Source organism: Chenopodium album, chromosome 16 (assembly GCF_948465745.1).
Source record: "Chenopodium album chromosome 16, dcCheAlbu1.1, whole genome shotgun sequence".
NCBI classification, from domain to species: Eukaryota; Viridiplantae; Streptophyta; class Magnoliopsida; order Caryophyllales; family Amaranthaceae; genus Chenopodium; species Chenopodium album.
This window is the reverse complement of record NC_137849.1, coordinates 26,543,012-26,567,636: the sequence shown is the minus strand read 5'-3', so window position 1 is coordinate 26,567,636 and position 24,625 is coordinate 26,543,012. Positions and strand designations below refer to the sequence as shown.

General features: G+C 41.0%; 1 protein-coding gene across 1 annotated transcript; it reads right to left on the bottom strand.

Annotated features, from left to right (window-relative positions):
• Positions 1-22,790: 22,790 nt before the first annotated feature.
• On the bottom strand, positions 22,791-23,336 carry LOC145584027 (uncharacterized). Its single transcript, XM_081640969.1, has one exon. The coding sequence runs from the start codon at positions 23,334-23,336 to the stop codon at positions 22,791-22,793; it is 546 nt and encodes a 181-aa protein (XP_081497095.1).
• Positions 23,337-24,625: the final 1,289 nt, after the last annotated feature.

The window sequence follows — 24,625 nt, the reverse complement described above, 5'->3', positions numbered from 1 at the left end:
TGTGCAGATCATGCGCGTACGCCGTTTCACGTTGGTGGGTGCCATGACACGGGAAATCCTGCCATCACGCGGCATACTATTTTGTGACGCGGCGTTTTTTCCTCCTGCGGAATAATCACGTGCGCTTGAATTTCGATTTCTGCTCCCTTTTATACTGTTGTTCTGCCGCGCCACGTTCGATCGTACCGTGACACGGCACCTGTTACCGTGACGCGTCATGGTGTACCGTATCATAGCACCTTTATGTTGCCTTTAAATTCGAAAATTGCAGCTTCTTCCTCCATTTCAGTTTCATTTTTTGCCATTCGAGTTCGAGCTTGCTGCTACCGCGGTTATTGGAACTTTCCTCACTCGTTTCTTCATCGTTTTCGCTCAAATTTCTTGCAAAATTTCTCATTTTTGAATTTCTACAAGGATCTATGTAAGTTTTCTTGCCTTTTGTCTTGAATTTTGCTTCAAAGAGCAATTTCATATGAAAACCCTTGAAAACTCAAATTGGGGGTTTTTGATTTTAAGCTTTTATGTTGAAATTCTTTCCATGAATTAGCTTGTATATGAATGTATGTTAGTTTGTGAGAAATTTGAGACCAAGTTTGCATGATTTGGTGAAGAAATGAGCAAATCACCATTTTTGGTACTACTTTGTGCGTGAATGGTGTTCTAGTTGTTCTTTGTTGTTTCTTGCACTTGAAATGATGATATAATTGTTGTAGATCTTGTAAAACATGCTATGATGTGCTGATCTATTGTTTTTGTGCAATTTCGAAACATGCTCTGTTTTGTGTATGTACTACATTGTCATGGAGAACATATTATCATGCGACTAGGAGAACTGTAGTATTAGTTTGTCATGGAGAAACTAAATACTAGAAATGATTGACGTGGGGAAAACTAGGTTGTTAAACTAATCATCCCTATGGTCAAACAAATTTATAAACACTCAACTACCTAAATACAAGTATAGAGGTAAGTCAAGGGTCGAACCACTAGGAACGGTTATGTTCAAGTATTTCTAATTTACGCCTAAGCTAGGTCGAAGCCTAAGGTGAAAGGTAGTGCTATTCTACTTCCTAAACCAAGCAAACAAATGAAACACTAGGGAGTGGGGATCAACATGCATTCATGATAATCAAGCTAATTAGGGAGTCAAGCAATCCAAGCAATGCAAAGACAAATAGTAGGAGCAATTAGGAGCATTCAACTAATCATCTTCATACTTTCTAACATAGATTTCTCTAGTGTTAAAAAAATAGGAAGAAACATAATCAAATACTCAACCAATTATGATCAAATCAATATCAATTGGCCATGTCAATCAATTCAATCATGCAATCAATGCTAGCAATCATGGTTAGCTATTCCAATCAACTAAGCAACATGCAAACCTCTATGAATTAATTTAATCACAACACAAGAACTACTCAAATTCCCAAATCAACCTCAATTCATCAATCACACATGTTTACCCAAACCCTAGCAAGTAAACTACTCAAGAAACATCATCATCAAATCTACTATCAACTATAGAGAACAAGAATCAACAAAATATCAAGAACAATTACTCTAATCAAACATCAAATATCAAAATCAAACCAAACAAACATCAAATTAAACAAAGCAATTGAATGAGATAGAGTTTAGAAATGCTCATTGATAATTAGGAAGATCTCCAACACAATTGTCACACTTGCATCTTCAATCTCTCAATCTCCATTGACATTCTTCACTTTCTCTCTCTAAAACTACTCCTAAACTAGCCTAATCTAGAGAGAGAAGCTCTCAACCTAAGAGAGAGAAAACTAAGCTAAAACTAAAGAATTACATGAATGAAGAATAAAGGAAACCAAAAACTATATAAACAAAAGGAGAAAAGAAGCTTAAAAATCGTAAAAGACCCGGAAACCCGCGCCCGCGGAGAAATCGGCCGCGCCCGCGGAGGGGAACGGACACCCCGATAGCCGCGCCCGCGACCCAAGCCCGCGCCCGCAGGGCCAAGGCCCGCGCCCTCGGGGAGCCCTCGGGACAACCGCGGGTGCTTACTGCCCAAATACGGCAGTTTTGGAGCAGTAGCAACCCCGCGCCCGCGGGTACTGTAGCCCGCGCCCGCAACAGTTTTCCTGGGCCAACTTCAAAAGGCTGTAACTTCCGATCTAAGAATTGTATGAAGGAGTGCGACCTATCATTGGAAAGATCTTCAAGTCTAGTTTCCAACCCAACTTGAATCACCCTAATCCGATCTGTAGAACTTGAGATATGACTAAAACAATGCACAAAGGTCTTATTTGATACTTTGCAATCCTTCGTTTTCCTTTGTTTTAAACTCAAATTCAATTCCAAAAAGTGCATATTGATCCTAGTGGGTGCTATTTTCAATTCCCATGCATATAGCCCGCGACGTACCTACAAAACAAGACAAAGAAACGGAGAAGCAAGAGAAATAGCCGAGAAATGAATAAAATGATAAGAAAACCATTAAAAGCATGCATTTCTCTAAACTAACACAAAAACACGCGAATCGAGCATTATTCTCTAAAAACACGACATAAACGACTACAAAGGAGCATAGCAATATAAAGAAAACATAGCCTAAAGGTGCCATAAATGGCACGGATCAATGATCCCATTATTGTTTTGTGTATGTATTAGTTTGCAACTAGGAGAACATAGTATCATGCCCTTGAGGTAAAGATTTAACGTATAACGGGAAATGCGACTTTAGGTAGTTGTCATGCTGTTTTGAATAAACAACTAAATAACTTAGGAAATGATACTAAGTATTTAGATTTTTATCTTTTTTTGAACATAATAGCATGCCTAAACAACGAGACTGAGATATTTCTACTCATGGCCGGCGTCGGGCTTTGAGAGAGGGCACTCCCACGGTTCCCGAGGATATAGACGATGCCTTGGAGCTCGAGCCTCGCCCCTCTACGAGCAGGGGTAGGTGGACCCCACCTTCGTGGACACCAGACGAGTTAATTTTCTGTCGTGAGAACCATGTTTCTCACCGACCACTTGCCAGATTAGTCGATGGTGTACTTCGCCATCATGGTTCAAGAGCTGGGGACTTGATTCCCCGGCTATACGTGGTCATCATAGGAGATCCTGTCACCAACGCATTGTGGCAGTCTGCTGGTGTAGACACCCAAATGTGTCTCCCCAAAACCAAACCCGGTGATGAATACCTTTTGCATCGAATGATTATCGAACGAGGTGAAAGTCTGAAAGGTCCAGTGTTGCGGTTGGTTTTTATTAAATTCTTTCTTTCTGTTTTCGAAAACAACTCTATTTTATGAAAATAGCCAATCCAATTTAGTTTGGTCCACGACAAGGGTCTAATAATAGTGTAGTTGGATGGGGCTTGCAAAGAGCTTTCCAACGATATATTATAATCCCAATTCCGATGAATAATGAGGAAGTTATGGCCAAAATACTAAACTGGGCCCGGTTTGATCTTTACATGCGGCCCAATGATCTAGGGGAGGGCCCAATGTTAATTATTAGTCCTAAAGTGATTATAATTAATTATAGTCTTCTAGAATTCTCTAGAAGGTTCTTTTTAGTCCTAATAGAATTAGAATTAATAATTATATTTTGATTAGTTTTATTTGGAATAAAATATTATTTTATGAAAAATACGATTTCAGTTTTCATACGGACTTTACAAATCGATTTTGATTGATAAGTGGACTCCGTGTTTGAAAGCGCGTAGGAATCCAGGATGTCGCCAAACGACAGGCCTGTCGCCACGCGACAGACCCTGTCGCCTGGCGACAAAGTCGGTTTTGCAGCGACAACGTGGAGTTTTATTCCTTATCAAATTCTACCTATTTCCGGACTGTTTTCTTATAAATAGGGTCTTGAACCTCCGTTTTTAATCATCAGTTCACAATCAACAATCATCATCTTTCTCTCAAAAGCTAGAAGCTTTCTCTCTCTATTCTTTTTCTAAACCTTTCCTCTTACAAAATTCCGCATTCACGAGATCTAGATACACCTAGCCATGTTCGAAGTTGCCTTCGCCCTAGACGTGAAAGGTTATAATTTTTGAGGGTTTGGTCCCAAATCTCTATTTCAATTATTTAATTTGATTGTTTTGATTTATTATTTTCCTTGAAGTTACTAACGCGTGTATTTTGTTATTAGAAAGAGGTACGAGGCATCAAAGTATGTAATCTTATTGCTCTATTCTTGTAGAAAGCATGTTTAAATTTGTTTAATTCCTAGTATCATGTTAGGATGTCTTATTTGCTTTCTAGTCTCATGTTTAGGGTGCCTTTTATTCTTTTCTAATATCATGTTAGTACCATGTTAGGGCTAAAGCTTTGATTTTTATTGCTTAGTGACATGCTAGTATTTGTTATTAATCTTGTTAGTATCATGCCTAGGATCTTGTTATTATTATTTTTTAACATGATTATTTTTATAATTGTTATGATTATTGTGATTATCATGTTGCTTGATGTTTATATTTATTGTTATTGCTTGATCACACCTTTTATGCATGTTTAAAGGGAATTTGTACTTGTAATCACGCTTAATAAGATAATTAATAATCTTGTTTAGGGCTAATATGATTATAATTCAAGTGATCGCCAATAATAGTTTTGCTTGTGCATTATATTCAACCAACATAGATAAACGGGTTTAGGGTTAACCTAATGTTTGCATGTTAGTCAGAAAGCGCACATGAATACGAGAAGAATGAAGTAGAGGCCTATTTAGGGCAGGTTCAATCTCTTTTAGGTTGGATTTGTACCTTCATCCCCGAACCCTATTTGGTTCAAGACCTTTTGGAATTGACGATCTCCTGGATCGTTAAGGGGTGTAATCTTCACCTTGCGAACGGTTTACAAGTTCCTAAAACTTGTTGGCGACTCTTTTGCTCTAGCTTCCTTCCCTTTGGACGCCACCATACTTAAGTGTATGATCACAGTGGAGTTCAAGTTTGGGGTAATGCTTGAAATATTCCCTACAGCTGGTTTAGGCGATTTTTACTTAGCGGTTGTGGGGTTTCGCAGCCCCTGAGGTTGTGGTTCGATAGTCATCCGAGCGTTGTTGGAGTATTTTAGGGATACTACCAACACTTTCCACTTCGCTTGGGGGGAGATGACGGTGACTCCTCTCGATTTCAGCATGATCAGCGGCTTGCGTTTCACCGATCGACTCGTTCAGCAGATTCCTGACCTCACTTGGGGGGCGAGTGAGGTAGTGGACTTGTTAGGTCCTGTCGTTCACCATATCAGGACTCGACCGGTGCCTCGGGGTGGTCCTCGGAGTGGGCTATCAGAGTTGGCTTTTATTCTTGCCCATGGTTTTGATATTGATGAGACGACGCCTGAGTAGCGAGTACAGATCTTCATCTTGATCCTTATTTTTGGGACTCTATCTCATGATAGAAGTTCTCGCGCGCTCCTTTGTTACCTGCCGTCTCTGACTAGGATCGTTGAGATAGGCTCCTTTAGTTGGGCTAGTCTGGGATATGCTGATCTACTCTCATCGCAGCGTCATGGCTGTAGGCAGCTGAACGATCAGTCTCTTGTTGCCATCTATGGTCTTTGGAGAGTTGTAGAGGTGACGATCTTTTTTCTTCGTGTTCTACTTTTACTGGTTTGGCTCATGTACTTAAAGATTATTCTTGTTGCAGTTGTGGTTCTATGAGTACTTTCCAAGATTATCCCCTCGACAGCGCAGCGGAGCAGTCCACGACTTTCCTATCGGTGCCAGCTGGCGTGACCGGGGCGAGTCTCGAGTGGAGTAAGTACCGAGTCTGCGAGGGTTGCTGCGTCGAGGTACCACCACTGTTGGCGTAAGGATCGACTTTACAGTGCATTTCTTTCATTTTGATATTATTTCTCGACATTCGCTGTATTCTTTTATGGTTTTCAGGTCCCGGTCGAGATCCAGTATCGACCTTGGGCTGGCTTGACTGATCTTCCCCAGGCTTTGGAGCACTCGACGTGTCGTACCATCTTCTTTGGTACATCACGTCTTTTCTGGTACCTTAGAGAGCGCGTATTCCATCAGCACAACATTGACCGTTTTGTGGTGCCATTACCTCCGCCTACGTCAATGTTGTACTCACGCTTGTTGGAGGCGCTGGTGAGCAGAGGAGAGCGCTATCAGTTTTCTTGGCAAGAGCTCGTGCGCATGGATGGAGATTATTCACGGGACTTGCTCCCTTACTTGGCTTCTCCACCCCGGCTTTAGAGGTTTAATTTTTTGAGAAGTTTTTTATGGTAGTCCCTGTTTAAACCGTCGAATAACTTGATTATTCGATCATGTTTTAGGCGACTGCTCGTCGTAGGGGAAAGATCGAGATCCCATCTCAATACGTCCGTATCTCGAGGCCAATTGGTATGGTCGAGGACCATATTGCTGAACCAGAGGGTTTTAGACAGGCGCAGAGTCCCTGCGTGATGAGTTCGTGCCGGTAAGCTTTTTGACACATCTTTCATTCTTCTTAATATTGCTTGTTACTGATTTTTTGCTTTCAGGTCACGTACTCGGATATAATGAGCATAGTGAAGCTGGTTTATGCTATAAAATATTGCGTCATCAAGCTACGACGCGGTGCGAGTAGTCGGAGTGGTTCAGACGATGTTCACGAGGTATATTCGCCTGTTTTCCCATGCTTACCTTTTGTTTTATCTTACACCATTGATATCTTTTCATTTTGTGTCTTTCAGGAGCGATGGAGGCGACGGAAGTCTCACTCGCGCTCGAGGCATAGAGGCTCGGACAAGGGGGAGCCTAGTCACTGCAGACAATCCCTTGAGATTCGTCGGCATTCTCAGACCTAGTGGCAGCAGCCTGAGTCTTCTCAGCCATTTCAGGAGTTTCAGACTCAGTGGCAACGTCCTTCGTCTTCCCAGCCATTCCAGCCTTCAAAGCCTAAGTTTAGGCCGATCATTACTCTCGTGGATCAGGGCTTATTTTTGGTTCCATTGTCTGGGACGATGCCTCCACCGACGATGCCTACATCTTGGAGTCAGCCTACGCATTTTACCAGCTTGACAGGACCTGCCTTGACTATGTCTTCTACTGGAGTTGTGGGGACTAGTAGGGACACTACTCCTCGTACTCGAATGGTGAAGGGCCTTTTTGGTCCGCCATTCTCTCACTCCCAGTCTCGTGATGACACTGATCCTAGTTCTTCTGGATCTGGAGATTTTTGACCGAGGGTTTTATTATGTACATTGACACTACTTATGTACCATAACTCATTCTTGTACATTTTATTCACACTCTCTGTATTTGACACTTTATTTATTCAATTAATGTGTATGTTAGTGTGTGCTTGTGACTATTTGTGGGTGATTGTGTATTTATTATTGACGCAAAAAAAAAAAAAAAAAAAACCGTTATTTTTTGTAAGTGGAGGGTATCGACCTTCTCCCAAAAGAAAAAGGGATGGAAAAAGTTTTACAACTTCCCCAAAAATAAAAGGAAATAAAAGAAATGGGACAAGTTTTACAAATTCCCCAAAAATAAAAATAAAATAAAAAATGGTACAAGTTTTACAACTTCCCCGAAAATAAAAATAAAATAAAAACGGGGACAAGTTTTACAATTTTCCAAAAAATAGAAAAAAATAAAAATCAAAATAAAAGTAAAAATAAAATAAATGGAGAATTTTATTAGGCATAAAACCTCGAAAAAGAGTTTGAAGGATAAGCGACTAAAGAAAACAAAAGAAAAATCCGAAAAAAATGGGTCAAGGACAAAAAAAGAAAAAAAAATGCCACGTAGCCACCATTACATGTAATACCCCGTATTTTTATACGTATTTTCCTAATTAATTAATTAATTGTTATTTTCTAAAAAGGGTATTTTAGTAATTCAACTTACTATTTAAATCTTGAAGCCAAAATGATATTTGAATTTTGGCGCCAAAAGTATTTTAAAAACAAATTATTATTTTGGATAAGAATTATTATCTATTTATCCTATTTTAAAAACGGGATTATTTACATATTTCGAATATTTTAATTAAAGCAAAATAATATTTTAATTAATTAATTATTATGGCCGAAATTACCTAATAACTAGCTAGGATTTTTTGGATTTTCCATGAATGGAAAATCTGATTTTTCTTGGTTATTTATTGGTAAATAATTGGTATTTAATTAATTAATTATTATTCTATATACAATTATTTTATTCCTTAAAAACCGAGCAAAATCTTCCTAAATATATCTAGAGGAATTCGAAAATTAGAGCTATGGTAAGCTCCATATTTTCGGCCCTCATGAAATATTTTGGGGGTGTTACAAAGTGGTATCAGTTTTCAAGGTCCTAAAAAGATTAAAATTGGAATAGTAATTAAAATTGTGGGTGTTACAAAGTGGTATCAGTTTTCAAGGTCCTAAAAAGATTAAAATTGGAATAGTAATTAAAATTGTGGGTAGACTTAAGAGGGCATATAGGATAGATAGAGTTTCGCATTTGTGTGTGAGTCAAAAGCCTTATTTTACTTAAAAACTATTTTCCTATTTGTGGAAAGATGAATGAGAAAAGGATGCTCGAGTTCTCTACGGAGGCCTATAATGGGTACGACTCTCTGTCTAGAAAAGGCTCTCCTCAACGTCGTAGGTAACTTTCCTGGGAGACGAGGGCTCGACCGTCCTATAATCATGATTCAAGTACATATTTATTATTTTCGAAAATAAAAAGAATTGAAATTATTTGAAACTTGAGTATGCGATTATGTGTGCATTAAAGTTGGTGTTAAAACACCTTGAAGTGTGTATAAGGGGTCCGAAATTTTGGAGTGTTACCCATGATTGGGTGATCTTGAGTTATACTTGGTTTATTGAGTTATGAAGTGCTTATTGCAAATGGATTTTGAATTGGATTGTTTGTGTGATTTGGCATTTAATTAATTGATTTGCATGTGTGTGTGAAACAGATGGAAAAGATTGATCAAACATCAATATTTTGACATTCATTACTTGAAAGATAGTGGAGTCACAGTTAGTGAGTTCATGACTGGAATTTGTACTTTGGCCTTGACCCTTTATGAGAAGTATGGTGAGGAAGCCTTGACCCAACAACCTTGGATGGTCCTTTTGGCCTTGGCCTATTTCTGTAGAGGGAGATTTGGGGGTGTTACATGACACGTGGGCCTGTACTGTGTCACGGTAGACATTGTCGCGTCACGGCGCTTTGTCCCGTGACACGGTATTTCCTGCCGTGTCGCGGTGCGCAAATAATTTAGCGGTGCGTACGCGCGTGCAACTGGATAAATTTTTTTTTTTTACGTTTTTGGACTGTTTTGGCTATAAATTACAACCAGTTAATTCGTGATATGCATAATTACGAAACATAAAATAACTAGAATTTCATATTTCAATAATAATGTCCCAGAATTTTGTATACATTGCGTGATTGGTCGTATTCCTTGACCAATGCAGAGAAAAGAGAGCTAGAATTATTCCATGTCAAAGGTTTACTAGCGTTGAGGCATGTAGCAATTGAACATGATTTTTTGAGAGCAGCTTTAGATTATTGGAGTCCGGAAACCCATTGTTTCAAGTTCGATTATGATGAAATATGTCCTCTGCCGGAGGAATTTGATGCTATCTTTGGCTTCCTTGCTAAAGTTCTCGTTGCAATGCCCACTTTGCGCGAATATTATTACCAGGATTTTGTGCGTCATCTAAATCTGACAGATCCAGATTTAAATAGAATTCACTACTAGAAACAGGCAAATAGCAACGGAATGGTTCTGACGGACACAATATTCCGTCGCAGAAGTCGAAATTTCCGACAGATTTTTATTCCATCGGATATTTCCGACAAATTCTAAAATTCCGTCGGAAATCCGTTTGAAATTTCCGAGGAATATAAATCTGTCGGAAATTTTGAATTTTCCGACGGATTTTTCGGAAATTTCCGACGGAATTTAAATCCGTCGGAATATAATTTTAAATAAAAATCTTTAAAGAAACCCTAAAATCCTTTATGTGGACTCCGCCGTTCCCATTCTCTTTCCTCCTCTCCTTTTCTCCTCCTTCTCTCTCCTTCTCCTTCTCTCTCCTTCCTCTTCTCCCTGTTGCGCCTCTTCTCATTTTTCTCTCTCATCTTCTTCTCTCTCCTTCCTCTTCTCCCTGTTGTGCCTCATCTTCTTTCTCTCTCTCCTCTCCTTTTTCCTCTTCTCTTTCTCTCTTCTGTTCTTGGTGGTGGTGTTCAAGACGCCGGTTAGTTTGTATAGTGGTGTTCAAGTCGATTTCTCGCCGATTTCTAGAAAATAATGGGTTTTCATATCAAATTCGACCATGAACCATCACTTGACCCTTCAAGCAATGAATAATCATTCTTTGTACTAGACCAAGAAGACTGTATAGCTCCCACTTAACATCTTGTATACATAACACCTTCATTTATGAGAACATTAAACAATTTTGATTAACTCACAAAATTAAGAACACTAACTCCATGATGCTTGTTTCAATCCATTAAAAGATCTTTTATGCATCCCTAGGATTATTGGTTTTTCAAAATCATTCTTATTGTATCATATACAAATCTTCTTTCATGAACAATTTCAAGAAAGTGTTTTAGAAATCCATCTACCAAATCTCATAAGGTAGAAATCACTAAAATATCTTTAATAGATCTTTGCAACATGACTAATGTAAAGATTTCATCGTAATCATAGTCATACCATGAATTAGTCGAATCCTTTACCAAGTCTTTTCTTTAGTTAGAAAACATTTTTCTTTCTTGTCTGTTTTGCTTATAATGGGTCTCACCCAATTAGGAAAATTAATTAAGTGTCATACACTTTCTTACAGACTTAGAATCTATTTCAGATTTCATGGTTTTTAAACCACTTTGGAGTTATAACTTGTCAAATCATCTTTATTACTTGCATAATCATCATGTTCCAAAATAAATATTTTAGAACTCTTAGTTAATATGAAATCGTATTTATTTGGCTAAGTTTTACTCATGCTAGTCATCATTGTGGGTCTTTATGCAACAATTGAAACTCATACAACAACTTTGTTTAGTTTTCAATGAGAAACGACAATAGAGGACATGCACTTGGAATGTACTACCTTGGACACATGGTTGTTACTCCCATTACACTTAATGAGACCACGCGTTGTCATTTTTAATATGAGGTGAATCGTGCTCATATTGTTGCTTTGATTCGATTATTTCTCGAATTTCTTCAAGATATTCGAATTAACTTTTCTTGAATAATTTCAAGGCTCTCAAACTTTTCGAGATTCTTATACTCCCACTTGCTTTTTGAAGATGCGCATTTAGCATAGGGTGAACCAACCATAGTTTGAATCATGTTTGTTTGTTGCTTTTCTCGAACTCTTTCGAAATTTACACTACTCCCACTTGACCTTTTTAAAATGACATCTTTTCCATAAGGGGCACCTACTTGACCAACAAACATTTTGTGCTAAGTATGAATTGTGTAGTAGTACCCCGTGCTTTGTATAGGAATTGAATGTGTATCAGACGATTTAATACACCTTGTATTCCTTGCTTTGTAGAAAGACTTTATAAGAACTTTTATTATCCATATCACATATGAAGCCTTTGCTACATTTGATTTAACATATGTAGTTTTGTTTAGTTTTGTAGCTCGACTTAAAAGTGTATCCCTTGAATAATGGTTGGAAGATAGGGTATTTTCATCCATTATCAAAATATATCTCATAAAGATTGATAGCTCATTTTCATTGACACTTCATAAGGTTTTCTTTCGGAGTTTCTTGTAAAACGATTTCACAACTCTTGGATTTTATCAAGTTCTTGGCTTAAATTCTCATTATTACGATCATATCACAATATTTTGAATATATTGCCAAGTAAATGTCTTGACTCAAACTTTCACCATTACAATCATATTGTAGTGTATTTATTATCTTGTCAAGTTGATTCTGAACTTCATGTTGAACCTTTTGAACTTTTCAAAATTTTCACACTTTAGCTTCAACTAAGCACAAATGATCATATAACAGATGAAGTTTCATTGTCCGTCTCTAGCCTTTGAACCTTTGGTTTTCTTACATCGATATGTATTAGACCTTGAGTTCATATCATCATTTCTCTAAACGATGACTTTGTCAAAAATTTCAAATTAGAATGATATTTACATATATCAATAGATTCACAATCTAATGATATTGAAAGTCCATCCCTTTGGATCTTGCACATGCAATGTTCATTTTCATTCGAATTAATTGACATTTTAGAGACAATTTATATATAATATATATATATATATATATATATATATATATATATATATATATATATATATTTATATATATATATATATATATATATATATATATATATATATATAATTGGTTTATCTATATCTATCACATAGAAATTTTAAACCTATTTAGCTTTTTAAACACATCGTGACTTAATAAAGCATAGAATAAAATTTACTCCATGTTTTTGAATCTTTAATGCTTAGTCATTACCAACATTGAATGGGTATGTTTTGATAATGGAAAGAATAAATAACATTTATATAATTCTAGTCAATTACTAGGTAAGGTGAAATATAGGTTCTACTTCTAAAGTTGCAACTTTTGCTTCCAGACTTGTAGATTCTACTTGTGAAGTAGCAACATTTGCTTCTAAACTTGTAGCTTTAGTTCTCCCTTAGCCATAGTTCTTTATTTAGTTCAACCACATTCTTAATGAGAGAGAACTAAACATGACATCACATGTCCAACAATTTCTATAATATACTTCTTAAATTGGAACGTTTCCATTCTTTTACCTTCCAGCTATATGAGGTAGTTTCTAGTCAATTGGAATTGGTCCATTTAATTTGAAACATCTGCTGTTCATAACAACTTTTAGCATGTAAGTAGTTCTAGGTTTGAGAGGTAGCAACTTGTTTGTATTTCTTGGCCTATAACTTCTTAATGCAATCCTCATATACTCTTAAACCCTTTCCTTTGAGCCACTTAGAACATTTCTCTTAGGTTCAACATGATACTTTGCTTAACTTCTTGAAGCACTTTCATGATTTTGATAAGTCTATTCAATAATTATTTATTCATATTAGAGTTTAATCAATTATTTAACTCCATATGAAATGAATGAAGAATAACGTCATTTGACCAACTTTTGATCATAGAGACTTCCAATCACTTTCTTATAATCAATCATATTGAAGATACGATATTTTATTGGATTTCTATACTTGTCTTTTAGAGGGTTTGTACCTCCCATCTCATTAATCCCTTGAAACACTTTTCAAAATGAAGATGTGTTGGCATTTTACTTAAACATTTTGAATAAAACCAAACTTAGACATGTGACATGGGTTTTTAAAACTTGCCTTTTAAAACCATCTTAGCAAAATTGGAATATAGGTTTATGGATTATCATTTAACCTTCTGAGAACATTTCTCAACTTTATTTTCAATCGAGGAGATTATATATTAAAATAAAATTAGAATGAAATATTACTTATAAATAAACGCAAAATTCAATTATGTTTAATAAAATTTAAAGTACCATAAGCAAATTAATATTGGTAACTTTAAAATATTTTATTCAATATTAATTGATCCCAATTGAATTAAATGATTCCCAGGTCCTTTATTTGTGTAATAGTTGACCGGACTGAGGCCCTACCATCAAGCATTACATTTTCAAGATGAGTAAATTCTTTACTGATTAAAACTCTTGTAACTCTTGGTTGAATAATCAACCATCACGTGTTTAATTATTACCCTTTGCTTTAAGGTTTTAAACTCTTTAGGTAACCTTGTTGAGTATAACCAATTAAATACGTAGAACGTGATCTACCCCAAATTACCCATGATAACAAGTGACACTCTACTGAGGCCTGTTTCGGGGTTTGTTGGGATCCCTCGGGACACTGGTCACGCACTGCTGGCAGCAAGACTCGGACACTTGCAAAATACGAATATTCCGGTGACGGAATATTCGCCTCCGACGGTCAAGTTAGTAAACGGAAGTCGGAAAAGCTAGAGAAAGAAAGTAGAGAGAAGCTGGAGTTGTTTTGTGCTCTATTTAATGTTATATCCCAATCCACCCCTCCCATCATAAATGATTGGGGTATTTATAGGGGTGGGAATTTGTGCTCCATTAGGGTTTGTGCCCTGATTGGCTGCGCAATCAGGTGACGACACGTGTCAGATGGGGGGCACCGTTTTGTGGCTTTCTACAGTAATTTCGGGATTTGGGCTCTAATGTAAGAAAAACCCTTTTTCTTTCATTTCAGGTGCTCTTTTGAGCTTTGACACGTGTCATCTTCCCATAGGGACACGTGTCGCCCTTTAATTGGGCCACGTGTCACTACGGGATTGGACCACGTGTAAGGGATATTTTTACCCTAAACATTTGCCCCTCAGAGGGGGTGACTCGTACGCCACGGCCGCCTCCTTTGATCCTTTGTACTTCCTAGTGCGTCCGCATAAGCAGGACTAAGGAATATGGTGGAACAGGCGGACGGATCTGTTCGTCTATTTGATAGATGACTGTCTTGGGTAAGATGGCATATCCTGTCTGCCTGCAATCCCTCAAATGGACGGCTGAGTCTGAGAATTAGGCGGACGGAACCCGACACATCATCTTCTTAGGGGAGAGCTCGGACGCTCGGCTTTTTAGGGTGGCAGTTCTTATTCTGCTGACGTGGTCGTCTATTTGGACGTGCCGTTATACGGCCGTTTCTTTTTCCGTCTAACTTAACAGGGGTCTTTTTAACCTCTTTGAATTATAGGTTAACTTTTTCAAAAAGTAACCGTTTGACTTTCTGAGCGGGAAAGATGAATTTACCATCTTGCCCCCATAAATTTTTCCTATAAACAGAGGGGGTTTGACCTTATTTTGGCACTTTGGAACTTTAAGAAATTTTAGAGAGAAGTCAGAGCTTCTAGTGAGAGAAAGTGCCTTTCCCTTGAATCTTCAAGAGCTCCGCCGTTCGATTGATTTTTCCGACCATAGTTTGAGTATTCCGGATAACTTCCCAAACTTTCCAAAGATTCCAGAGTTTTCTACACGTACAGAGGTAGGCCGACTGTTCTTCTTACTTTTCTTTTTGCTTGCCTTTCTTTGTTTTTTTTTTGAAACTGGCTTTACACTCGGCTTCGTCCATTTCTCCTCATGAGGTCGGCCGTTCTCCTGGGACAGAGGAGTCTAGAGTGGATGGAGACGAATTGTCTCCTTCATGGAGTGGGTCCATTTCTAGTGCGTACCAACTCTCATCCACCTATTGTTCTCTGTCCATGCAGTCGAAAATGGCCCGTATGAGGCAGACGTACGATACGAACGCTGAAAGAGATCCAGACGGCAGTCTGGTGACGTGGGGAAAACTATGTCGTTGAAGTAATCCTCCCTACGGTCAAACAAATTTATAATCACTCAACTACCTAAATACAAGTATAGAGGTAAGTCAAGGGTCGAACCACTAGGAACGGTTATGTTCAAGTATTTCTAATTAACGCCTAAGCTAGGTCGAAGTCCAAGGTGAAAGGTAACGCTATTCTACTTCCTAAACCAAGCAAACAAATGAAACACTAGGGAGTGGGGATCAACATGCATTCATGATAACCAAGGTAATTAGGGAGTCAAGCAATCCAAGCAATGCAAAGACAAATAGTAGGAGCAATTAGAGGCATTCAACTAATCATCCTCACACTCTCTAACATAGATTTCTCTAGTGCTAAACAATATGAAGAAACATAATCAAATACTCAACTAATTATGATCAAATCGATATCAAGTGGTCATGTCAATCAATTCAATCATGCAATCAATGCTAGCAATCATGGTTAGCTACTCCAATCAAACTTATGCAACATGCAAACCTCTATGAATCAATTTAATCACAACACAAGAACTACTCAAATTCCCAAATCAATCTCAATCCATCAATCACACATGTTTACCCAAACCCTAGCAAGTAAACTACTCAAGAAACATGATCAAACCTACTATCAACTATAGAGAAAAAGAATCAACAAAATATCAAGAACAATTACTCTAATCAAACATCAAATATCAAAATCAAACCAAACAAACATCAAATTAAACAAAGCAATTGAATGAGATAGAGTTTAGAAATGCTCATTGATAATTAGGAAGATCTCCAACACAATTGTCACACTTGCATCTTCAATCTCTCAATCACCATTGAAATTCTTCACTTTCTCTCTCTAAAACTACTCCTAATCTAGCCTAATCTAGAGAGAGAAGCTCTCATCCTAAGAGAGAGAAAACTATTCTAAAACTAAAGAATTACATGAATGAAGAATAAAGGAAACCAAAAACTATATAAACAAAAGGAGAAAAGAAGCTTAAAATCGTAAAAGACCCAGAAACCCGCGCCCGCGGAGAAATCGGCCGCGCCCGCGGAGAAGAACGGACACCCCGATAGCCGCGCCCGCGGCCCAAGCCCGCGCCCGCGGGGAGCCCTCGGGACAACCGCGGGTGCTTACTGCCCAAAAACGGCAGTTTTGGAGCTGCAGCAACCCCGCGCCCGCGGGTACTGTAGCCCGCGCCCGCGGCAGAATTTCAGGGCTAACTTCGGAAGGCTGTAACTCTCAATCTATGAATCGTATGAGGGCGTGCAACCTATCATTGGAAAGCTCTTTAAGTCTAGTTTCCAACCCAACTTGAATCACATCAATCCGAGTTGTAGAACTTGAGATATGGCTGAAAAAATGAACAAAGGTCCTATTTGAAACTTTGCAATCCTTCGTTTTCCTTTGTTTCAAACTCAAATTCAATTCCGAAAAGTGCATATTGATGCTAGTGGGTGCTATTTTCAATTTCCATGCATATGGCCCGCGACGTACCTACAAAACAACACAAAGAAACGGAGAAGCGAGAGAAATAGCCGAGAAATGAATAAAATGATAAGAAAACCATTAAAAGCATGCATTTCTCTAAACTAACACAAAAACACGCGAATCGAGCATTATTCTCTAAAAACACGACATAAACGACTACAAAGGAGCATAGAAATATAAAGAAAACATAGCCTAAAGGTGCCATAAATGGCACGGATCATCTGGTACATCCAAGGGTCCCTTATGACCCAAACAACGTGAACTCTCAGACCGAATCCACCACCAACACGGCCTCTACTAGAGGCACTGGATGCTCGGTGGTCGAAGTGACCGCCTCTTTTGAGGTGCGCCAAAGAACACAGGGAGTTTCTTCTTCTAGGGGTGCGTCCGAGCAAAACCCGGAACCAAGGTTCCCCTAGAATGCCAACATGGTCATGGACCCGGCCGAGTTGCTATCTTAGGAGAGACCTCCTTCCTCTTCTGGGCGGACAGGGTTGGATCGTTCGTCCCAACTCCTAAACCACCCCATCTCCAACATAGCAGGTCGGACAGGCCTAGGACAGGCATTGTTATTACTGAACTGTCCGACTTGCCACCTCGCAGTTCCCCTTCTTCGGGAAATCAGGCGACCGCTACAAAGGATAAGGGCAAGGGTCCCCTGGCACCAGAAGGTGCGGCCATTTCTAGGGGAAGCCATGGCTCCAGAAGCAGGAGCTAGGCCGAGGCTGCTGATTTGGACAGAGTCCTGTCCTCCGAATTTCCAGCTGCTCCTCACACTGGTGAAGAGGAAGCAGAGAATGTGCCCGAAGGTGAGGCAGCGGCAGAGGAGGCCGTTGCCAACATTGACACCTTAAAGGACATGTACGTTTGTACGGTGGGTAGCACGGCCTTGGGCTACCTGAATGATGGTGAGTACAAGGCATTCCTCCAGCTGGGAGAAGGGTTCGAACTTGTGGCCCCAAAAAGATCTTTTTCGGTGGCTGCCTGGGAAGATGAGCGGCCGCGTCGCAGATCCTTCAGTGTCTATCGAGCCGCTCTGGACATTGGACTTCGCTTCCCTCTTCATCCCTTTATTCGTACTATCCTGGACGAGTACGATATTGCTCTTTTCCAGCTGATGCCGAACAGCTGGGTAAATATTTTTAGGTACTTGGTGACATGCATCCGGAAAGGCTTCAAGCTGGACTTTTCAGTTTTCTGCGAGATGGACACCATGACCCTTCTGGAGAAGCACACGAACGGTTGGTTCATTCTCAGCACCACGAAAGACTATATGGTGGTGATGGATCGTGTGTCGAAGTGGCGAGACTGGAAGAACCAATTCTACCGCATCAAGACAAAGGACGCGAAGTTCAATCTGCGAATGAATCGGTTTAATGCCAAGCCAATCCAGCTTGGCCGAGGGGATCACAAACCGTACAAGCCACCCGTCCACCCTAGCCAAGCACACCAACTTGACTACTTCAATGTCAAGAGGGTAAGGAGGGATGGCAAATTGGTGGGCATGCCCCAAAACTGGATCTCCATGGCCGGCTGGCTCCAGGACCTAATATTTATGTCCGCATGCGACTTGTACAAGAACCATCCCCAAGGTGGGGCTTTAAAATTTTTTGACGTCCGCATGCCATCTTTTTGAAAATTTTTCTAACTATTTTCCAATTTTCTTTTTTGCAGAGGAAGTGTACGCCATGCCGGACCAGGAGCAAAAATAGGAGATTGACATGTCCGAGATCGACCTTGCTCGGTACAAGGCTTGGCAAAGGGCGTACGAGCAGACCAAGGAGGTACATACCATTCCTTTCTCTTTCCTTTTTCGTTTTCTCTTTTTTCCGAGCTGGTATGTTGGGAGGAGAATACCTTTCCTTTTTATGCGGGCTCTCCCTTTCGTCCGTGTTGGTATGCTGGAAAGAGGCTCATCGCCCTCTTTACACGGACGCTTTCTTTCGTCCGTGTTGTTATGTTGGGAAGAGGCTCCTTCCCTTCTTTGCGCGGACACGGTTTCAGTTTAAAGCTTTATTATACTAACTCTTTCTTCTTGCTCTATCAAGCTGGCCACTCCTACCCCTAGGGCAAAGCGAAAGTAGTCGGCCATTGCTTCTAAGGACAAGACGTCCAAGACTAGGAAGTCGGTCGCTTCTAAGACCCCTTCCGATCCTGCAGCCAAGACAACGTCATGGATTGCTTCACAGTAATCTCAAGGAGAACAACCCCAGCTGTCACCAAGTAGGGTCTCCAAGTCGTAGATCCGAAAACAACGTCGGTCCATGAATATGTTCGCAAAGGCGGACGATGGTGGCCTGTTGAGAGGGTCAAAAAGTCAGACTGGCAAGCGGCTGTCGGTCATTCGACTAAAGAACCAACCGGCCGCACAGGTGAAGAGGGGGAAGAATCTCTACCTCCTCCTCCCTTCACCTTCAACCTTCCTTCTCCTCCCAGCTTCTCAAACGATTAGTCAGAGTTTTATAATTGTGTTTTATTGCAAGCTTTTTGTGGGCTTGATTTAACATCTTTTGCGGCCGCGTGCAGATATTGTGAAGGAGATGAACATGAAGCTGCCCGGCCAGTCGCTGACTGGTGCGGACAGAAAAGCCATGAGAGAAGCCATAGCTAGGGCCGTCCCCCAAGAGTAGCAGGAAAAGCTAATGGGGATCAACGAGGGCTTCCTCGGCCCTATGATAAACTGTAGCGCCGAGGTAACCGTTTGTGACTATTTGCCACTTTTGCTTTCATACTTAGAAAATATTTCTTAATTTGTTTTTACTAACAACTCTTTGTTCGGGTTTAACACTTTCTCAGGCTCACTACCTTCTTGGAATGGAAGGAGAAAAAGAATGAGCGGCTGAAGCAGGCCTGGGACGAGGTCAGGCGGGCAGAGGATGCGGTCACTGGGAAGGCAGCCATTCAGAGGGTTCACATAGAGACCCAGATTACCGCGCTGTCCGACAAAGCGGCACGGCAAGCTGAGGACCTGGTAAAGCTGGGCAAGTCTCTTGAAGAAGAGACCTTGATGAGGGATACCTTCCGGTAGGAGAGGGATGTGGCGATCCTGGACGCCCAACAATGGAAGGAGGGCTTTGAAGCCTTCGAAAAGCTGAAGGGAGACCTGACCCAGGCCCAGCTAAACCTCCAGGCGGCCCTCAAGGAGGCAGACGACTTCAAGGCCGAGGTGGAAACTTTGAAGAAGTCTGTTTCAAACTTGACCGAACAGTTGAAGGCACCTCGCCCGCCCAGCCCTACCGAAATTGTCCGGATTGAGCATAACACCGAGAAAAGGCTGAAGAGCCATTTCTTCGAGGCTTTTGAATTGATGGTAGAGGAGGGCGAGGCCGCCTACTACCAGGAGCACTTCGCCAAGCGCCTCAACTTTGTCTACCTTAAAGATGAGGCCAAGAAGGCCGGGCAGCCCTTTCCTGAACTGGCTGTGACTCCGACCGAGTTCGACGAGGATGAGGACAATGAGGAGGAGGCAGACGAGGATGAGGGCGAGGAAGAGAAAGAGGTGAAGCCGACTGAAGATGCGTCCACCCTTGCCGCAGAGGAGTCTGCCAAAGATGACAACTTGGCTAAGTAGAGCTTAGGTCCTCCAACGGCCGCTACCAGGCTTTAGGTTTAGCTCTCTAGTACTTAGTTTATTTTCCTGCCTTCTGAACAATTTTTAGTTAAAATGCCGCTTGTTTTATGCGGTTTGTATAAGAAATTTTTCCTTCTTTTGAGCGGTTTTATTTAATTTAGATTTTGCCGTCTGGTGAGCGGTTTTCTATATTTTTTCAATACTTAGCAATTTTTGCGCACTTTACCACGTTCTCTTTTTTTATTGCTTCCGTACGAGCATTTGGGGGGGGGGGGGGTATGCCCCTTTATTCGGCGATCTCCTATTCCAAATTTTAAATGGTTTGATTAACTTGGTAGATTTATGCCTTAAAGGGTATGAATTATTTAACAAGTTAATCAAATCATATACCATGATTGCCTTTGGACTAGGTGAGCGTCGAATCAATATTAAGTATACTGCCGTTTAATTGGCTTTGTAGGAGCCGTCCGTTGAAACTATCGCTCGGACGTGCCCAGAAAAGTTCAAGTAATATCTCAACTTGAAAGTTTCTAAGTTTTGGCTGGGCTAGGACGCCTCGGTGTGCCCTTGCTCTCTTTTTGGTCATAAAATGCCTTAGAGAATTTTAGGCAACCTTTGTGCTTGACCGTCCGTCTTGGTTGAAGTCGGACGGTTATTTTCATTGGGATGCCCTTGCTTAGGCAATTATTCGGCCGCTAGGTCATACCTTTTGCAGCCGAATTGTTACGTTGCCAGCATCCTTGTGATTGTTTTTATTCGACATTTTTGTTTAGTCTTTTAAAGGCCGAGCTGCTATGTTGCAAGCAGCATCGTTATCGTTTTCACTCGGCATTTTTGCTAAATAATGGAGAGACATAAACAAATTGAATAAGATAACAATGCTTGACTTTTTCATTAACTTGTCAAAATTACATTGTTGGGGCCATACGGCCTTAGTTACATTACTCGATCATCAAGACCTAGCTGTATATACAGCTTTTGGCTAAGTACAAGAAAACTTAAACATAGTACTTCTTCAGATTGTCCGTGTTCTAGGTTCGGGGAATCAGACGGCTATCTAAGGCCTCGAGACGGTAAGTGTCATCTCGAACTTCTTCTCCAATTTGGTATGGCCCTTCCCAGTTTGGGGTTAGCTTTCCATCCTCATTTGCTCGGCCGATCGCTTCCATTTTTCTTAGGACCAAATTACCCATCTTCAGCGGCCGCTTAGATACTCGACGGTTATAAGCTCTCGTCATTCTTAGATTGTAAAGTTCATGTCTAAGCGCCGCGTTGCCCCTTGCCTCAGGAAGAAATTCCAAGGCAGTCTTCATTGCTTCCCAATTGGCATTTTCATCATACAACATCACTCGAAGAGTGGGCTCGTACATCTCAATTGGGAGCACCGCCTCAGCGTCATAAACTAAGAAAAATGGGGTTTCTCCAGTTGAACTCTTTGTTGTAGTACATATGGACCACAAAACATTAACCAACTCATCCGCCCATAGGCCGCCTGCTTTCTCAAGCTTTCACTTGATGCCATTGGAGATCAGCTTGTTATAGGCCTCAACTTAGCCGTTGGCTTGGGGACGGCCGACCGAGACAAAATAGTAAGTGATGCCCTGGTCGCTTAGCCACTCCCTGAGTTGGCGTGTTTCAAACTGAGGTCCGTTGTCAAATGCCATGGACTGAGGTACTCCATAACGAGTAATAATATTCTTCCAGATGAAGGTTGATATGTCCTTCCACTTAATTACTCGGACGGCCTCGGCCTCAACCCATTTTGTGAAGTAGTCGATAGCTACAAGCACATACCGCCTTTAACCGGACGCTGGAGTATACGGCCCTAAGATGTCCATGCCCTATTTTGCAAAAGGGAGGGGACTGCTTATGGCCGATAAGCTATTGGCCGGACGATGAATCAGGGCTGCAAGCCTCTGGCACTTGTCACATTTTTTCACCATTTTCATGGCGTCTGTATTCATGCTCGGCCAATAATACCCCAGATGTGTGGCCTTTTCTACTAAGGCACATCCGCCTACATGGGATCCACAATGCCCTTGGTGGAGGTCGTCTAATACATCATGCCCTCTTTCCAGGGTGATACACTTCAAATATGGTTTCATAAAAGCTTTCTTGAACAATTTCCCTCTCTTTATTTCGAACCAAGCCGTTCTCTTCTTCATCAGCTATCTCTCTTTTGGGTTGGCCGGGAGTATCCCATCCCTTAAGTACGAGATGACTCCATCCATCCAAGAGGAGCTTCTGTCAATGGTTTGTACTAGCTCAGCATCAATACTCCTCTTTTCTTTTACTTCCCAAAACACTGACCTGGGCGTATTACATGATGCCGAGGATGCTAACTTAAAGAGAGCGTCCGCTTGATGATTTTCTGAACGGGAGACTTGCTGTAGGGTAAAATGTTATAGGCTCTCGGCCTCCTTTTTAACCATTTGTAAATATTTCATCATGGCCGGCTCCTTGGCTTCATAGTCACCATTCACTTGGTTAACTATCAGCTGAGAGTCTGAGCTTGCATCAACTTTTGTTTCCCCGACCGCCTTATACATTCTTAGGCCGACCAGTAGAGCTTTGTACTCGAACTCATTATTGGAGGCTTGAAACTGAAATCTCATTGCATATTCGAACTTATCTCCCTCGGGAGACTGACAAATAATCCCAACGCCACATCCGGTCGCTGTTGCACTACCACCCACATAAACTTTCCAGATTTGGTCCCCGGCCAGCTGCAAGTCCGACCGAGTCATCTCAGCTACAAAATCAGCAAAAGCTTGCCCCTTGATTGCCCTTCTAGGTTCGAACGTGATGTCGAAACCTCTCAGCTCTAAGGCCCATTTAAGCATGCGGCCACTGGCTTCCAAAGTTGTAAACGGCTTCTTGAGTTGCTGGTCCGTATAGACCACAATTGAATGCGCCAGAAAATACGGTCGTAGCTTCTTTGACGCCATATATAGTGCAAGGCCAAATTTTTCAATAGGGGGATACCTAAGCTCGGCATTATGTAAAACATAGCTGATGAAATATACTGGTATCTGATGGCCGTCCCTTTCAGCAAGCAGGACGGCACTTAAAGAGTGTTCTGAAATGGCAAGGTACATGTACAACTTCTCATTCTTGAGTGGACTGACGAGCCGAGGCAATGTATGCAAATGGCTTTTCAGCTGAACAAAGGCTTCCTCGGCTTCCTCTTTCCACTTAAACATTGCTTTCTTCTTGATAGTCTGAAAAAAGTATCGGCACTTATCCCCTGATCTTGACAAGAATCAGCCGAGGGCGGCTAAATAGCCTGTCAATTTTTGCACTTCCTTCATTGTCCTCGGCGACTTCATGTCCAAGACGGCTTGAATTTTCCCAAGGTTGGCCTCAATTCCTCGTTGATCAATTAAAAATCTGAGAAACTTACCGGACTCAACACCAAAGATACACTTCTTTGGATTTAGCATCATCTTATGCCGCCTGAGTTCGGTAAATGTTTCTTGTAGATCTTTTAGATGTTCGGTCGGCTCCTTCAACTTGACTATCATGTCGTCAATGTATGCTTCCATATTCCGGCCGATCTGATCTCTAAAGACCGTATTCAAAAGCCTTTGAAATGTAGCAGGGGCATTCTTAAGGCCGAGTGGCATAACTTTATAACAGTACAGCCCCTGCTCGGTTACAAACGCAGTTTTCTCTTGGTCGTCCTCCCATAACGGGATCTGGTGGAACCCGGAGTATGTGTCCATAAAGCTCATAAGAGCATGTCCGGCTGTAGAGTCAACCAATCGGTCAATCTTAGGCAAAGGAAAGCTATCCTTCGGACACGCCTTGTTGAGGTCTGTGTAATCTACACACATTCTCCAGGTTCCATTCGGCTTCTTAACCAGTACAACGTTGGCTACCCAATCTGGATAGTAACATTGCCGAATGAAACCGGCGTCCAGCGGCTTCCTTACTTCGGCTACGGCCGCCTGATTCCTCTCTTCCCCGTGATTCCGCTTCTTTTGCCGGACAGGCTTAACAAGTGGATTTACAGCTAGCTTGTGCACGGCCAGGTCTGGGCTTATACTTGGCATTTCACTGACTTCAAATGCAAACACATCTTTAAACTCCCTTAGCAGCTTAACTAGGTGGTCTCCTAGCAGACCCATAGCTATAGTGCCTACCTTGACAGTCCGACTAGGTTGATCGGGGTCAAGCACTATATCTTGGTGATCGCCGGCCGGCTGGGGTCTCAATTCTTTTGGCCGACCGACGG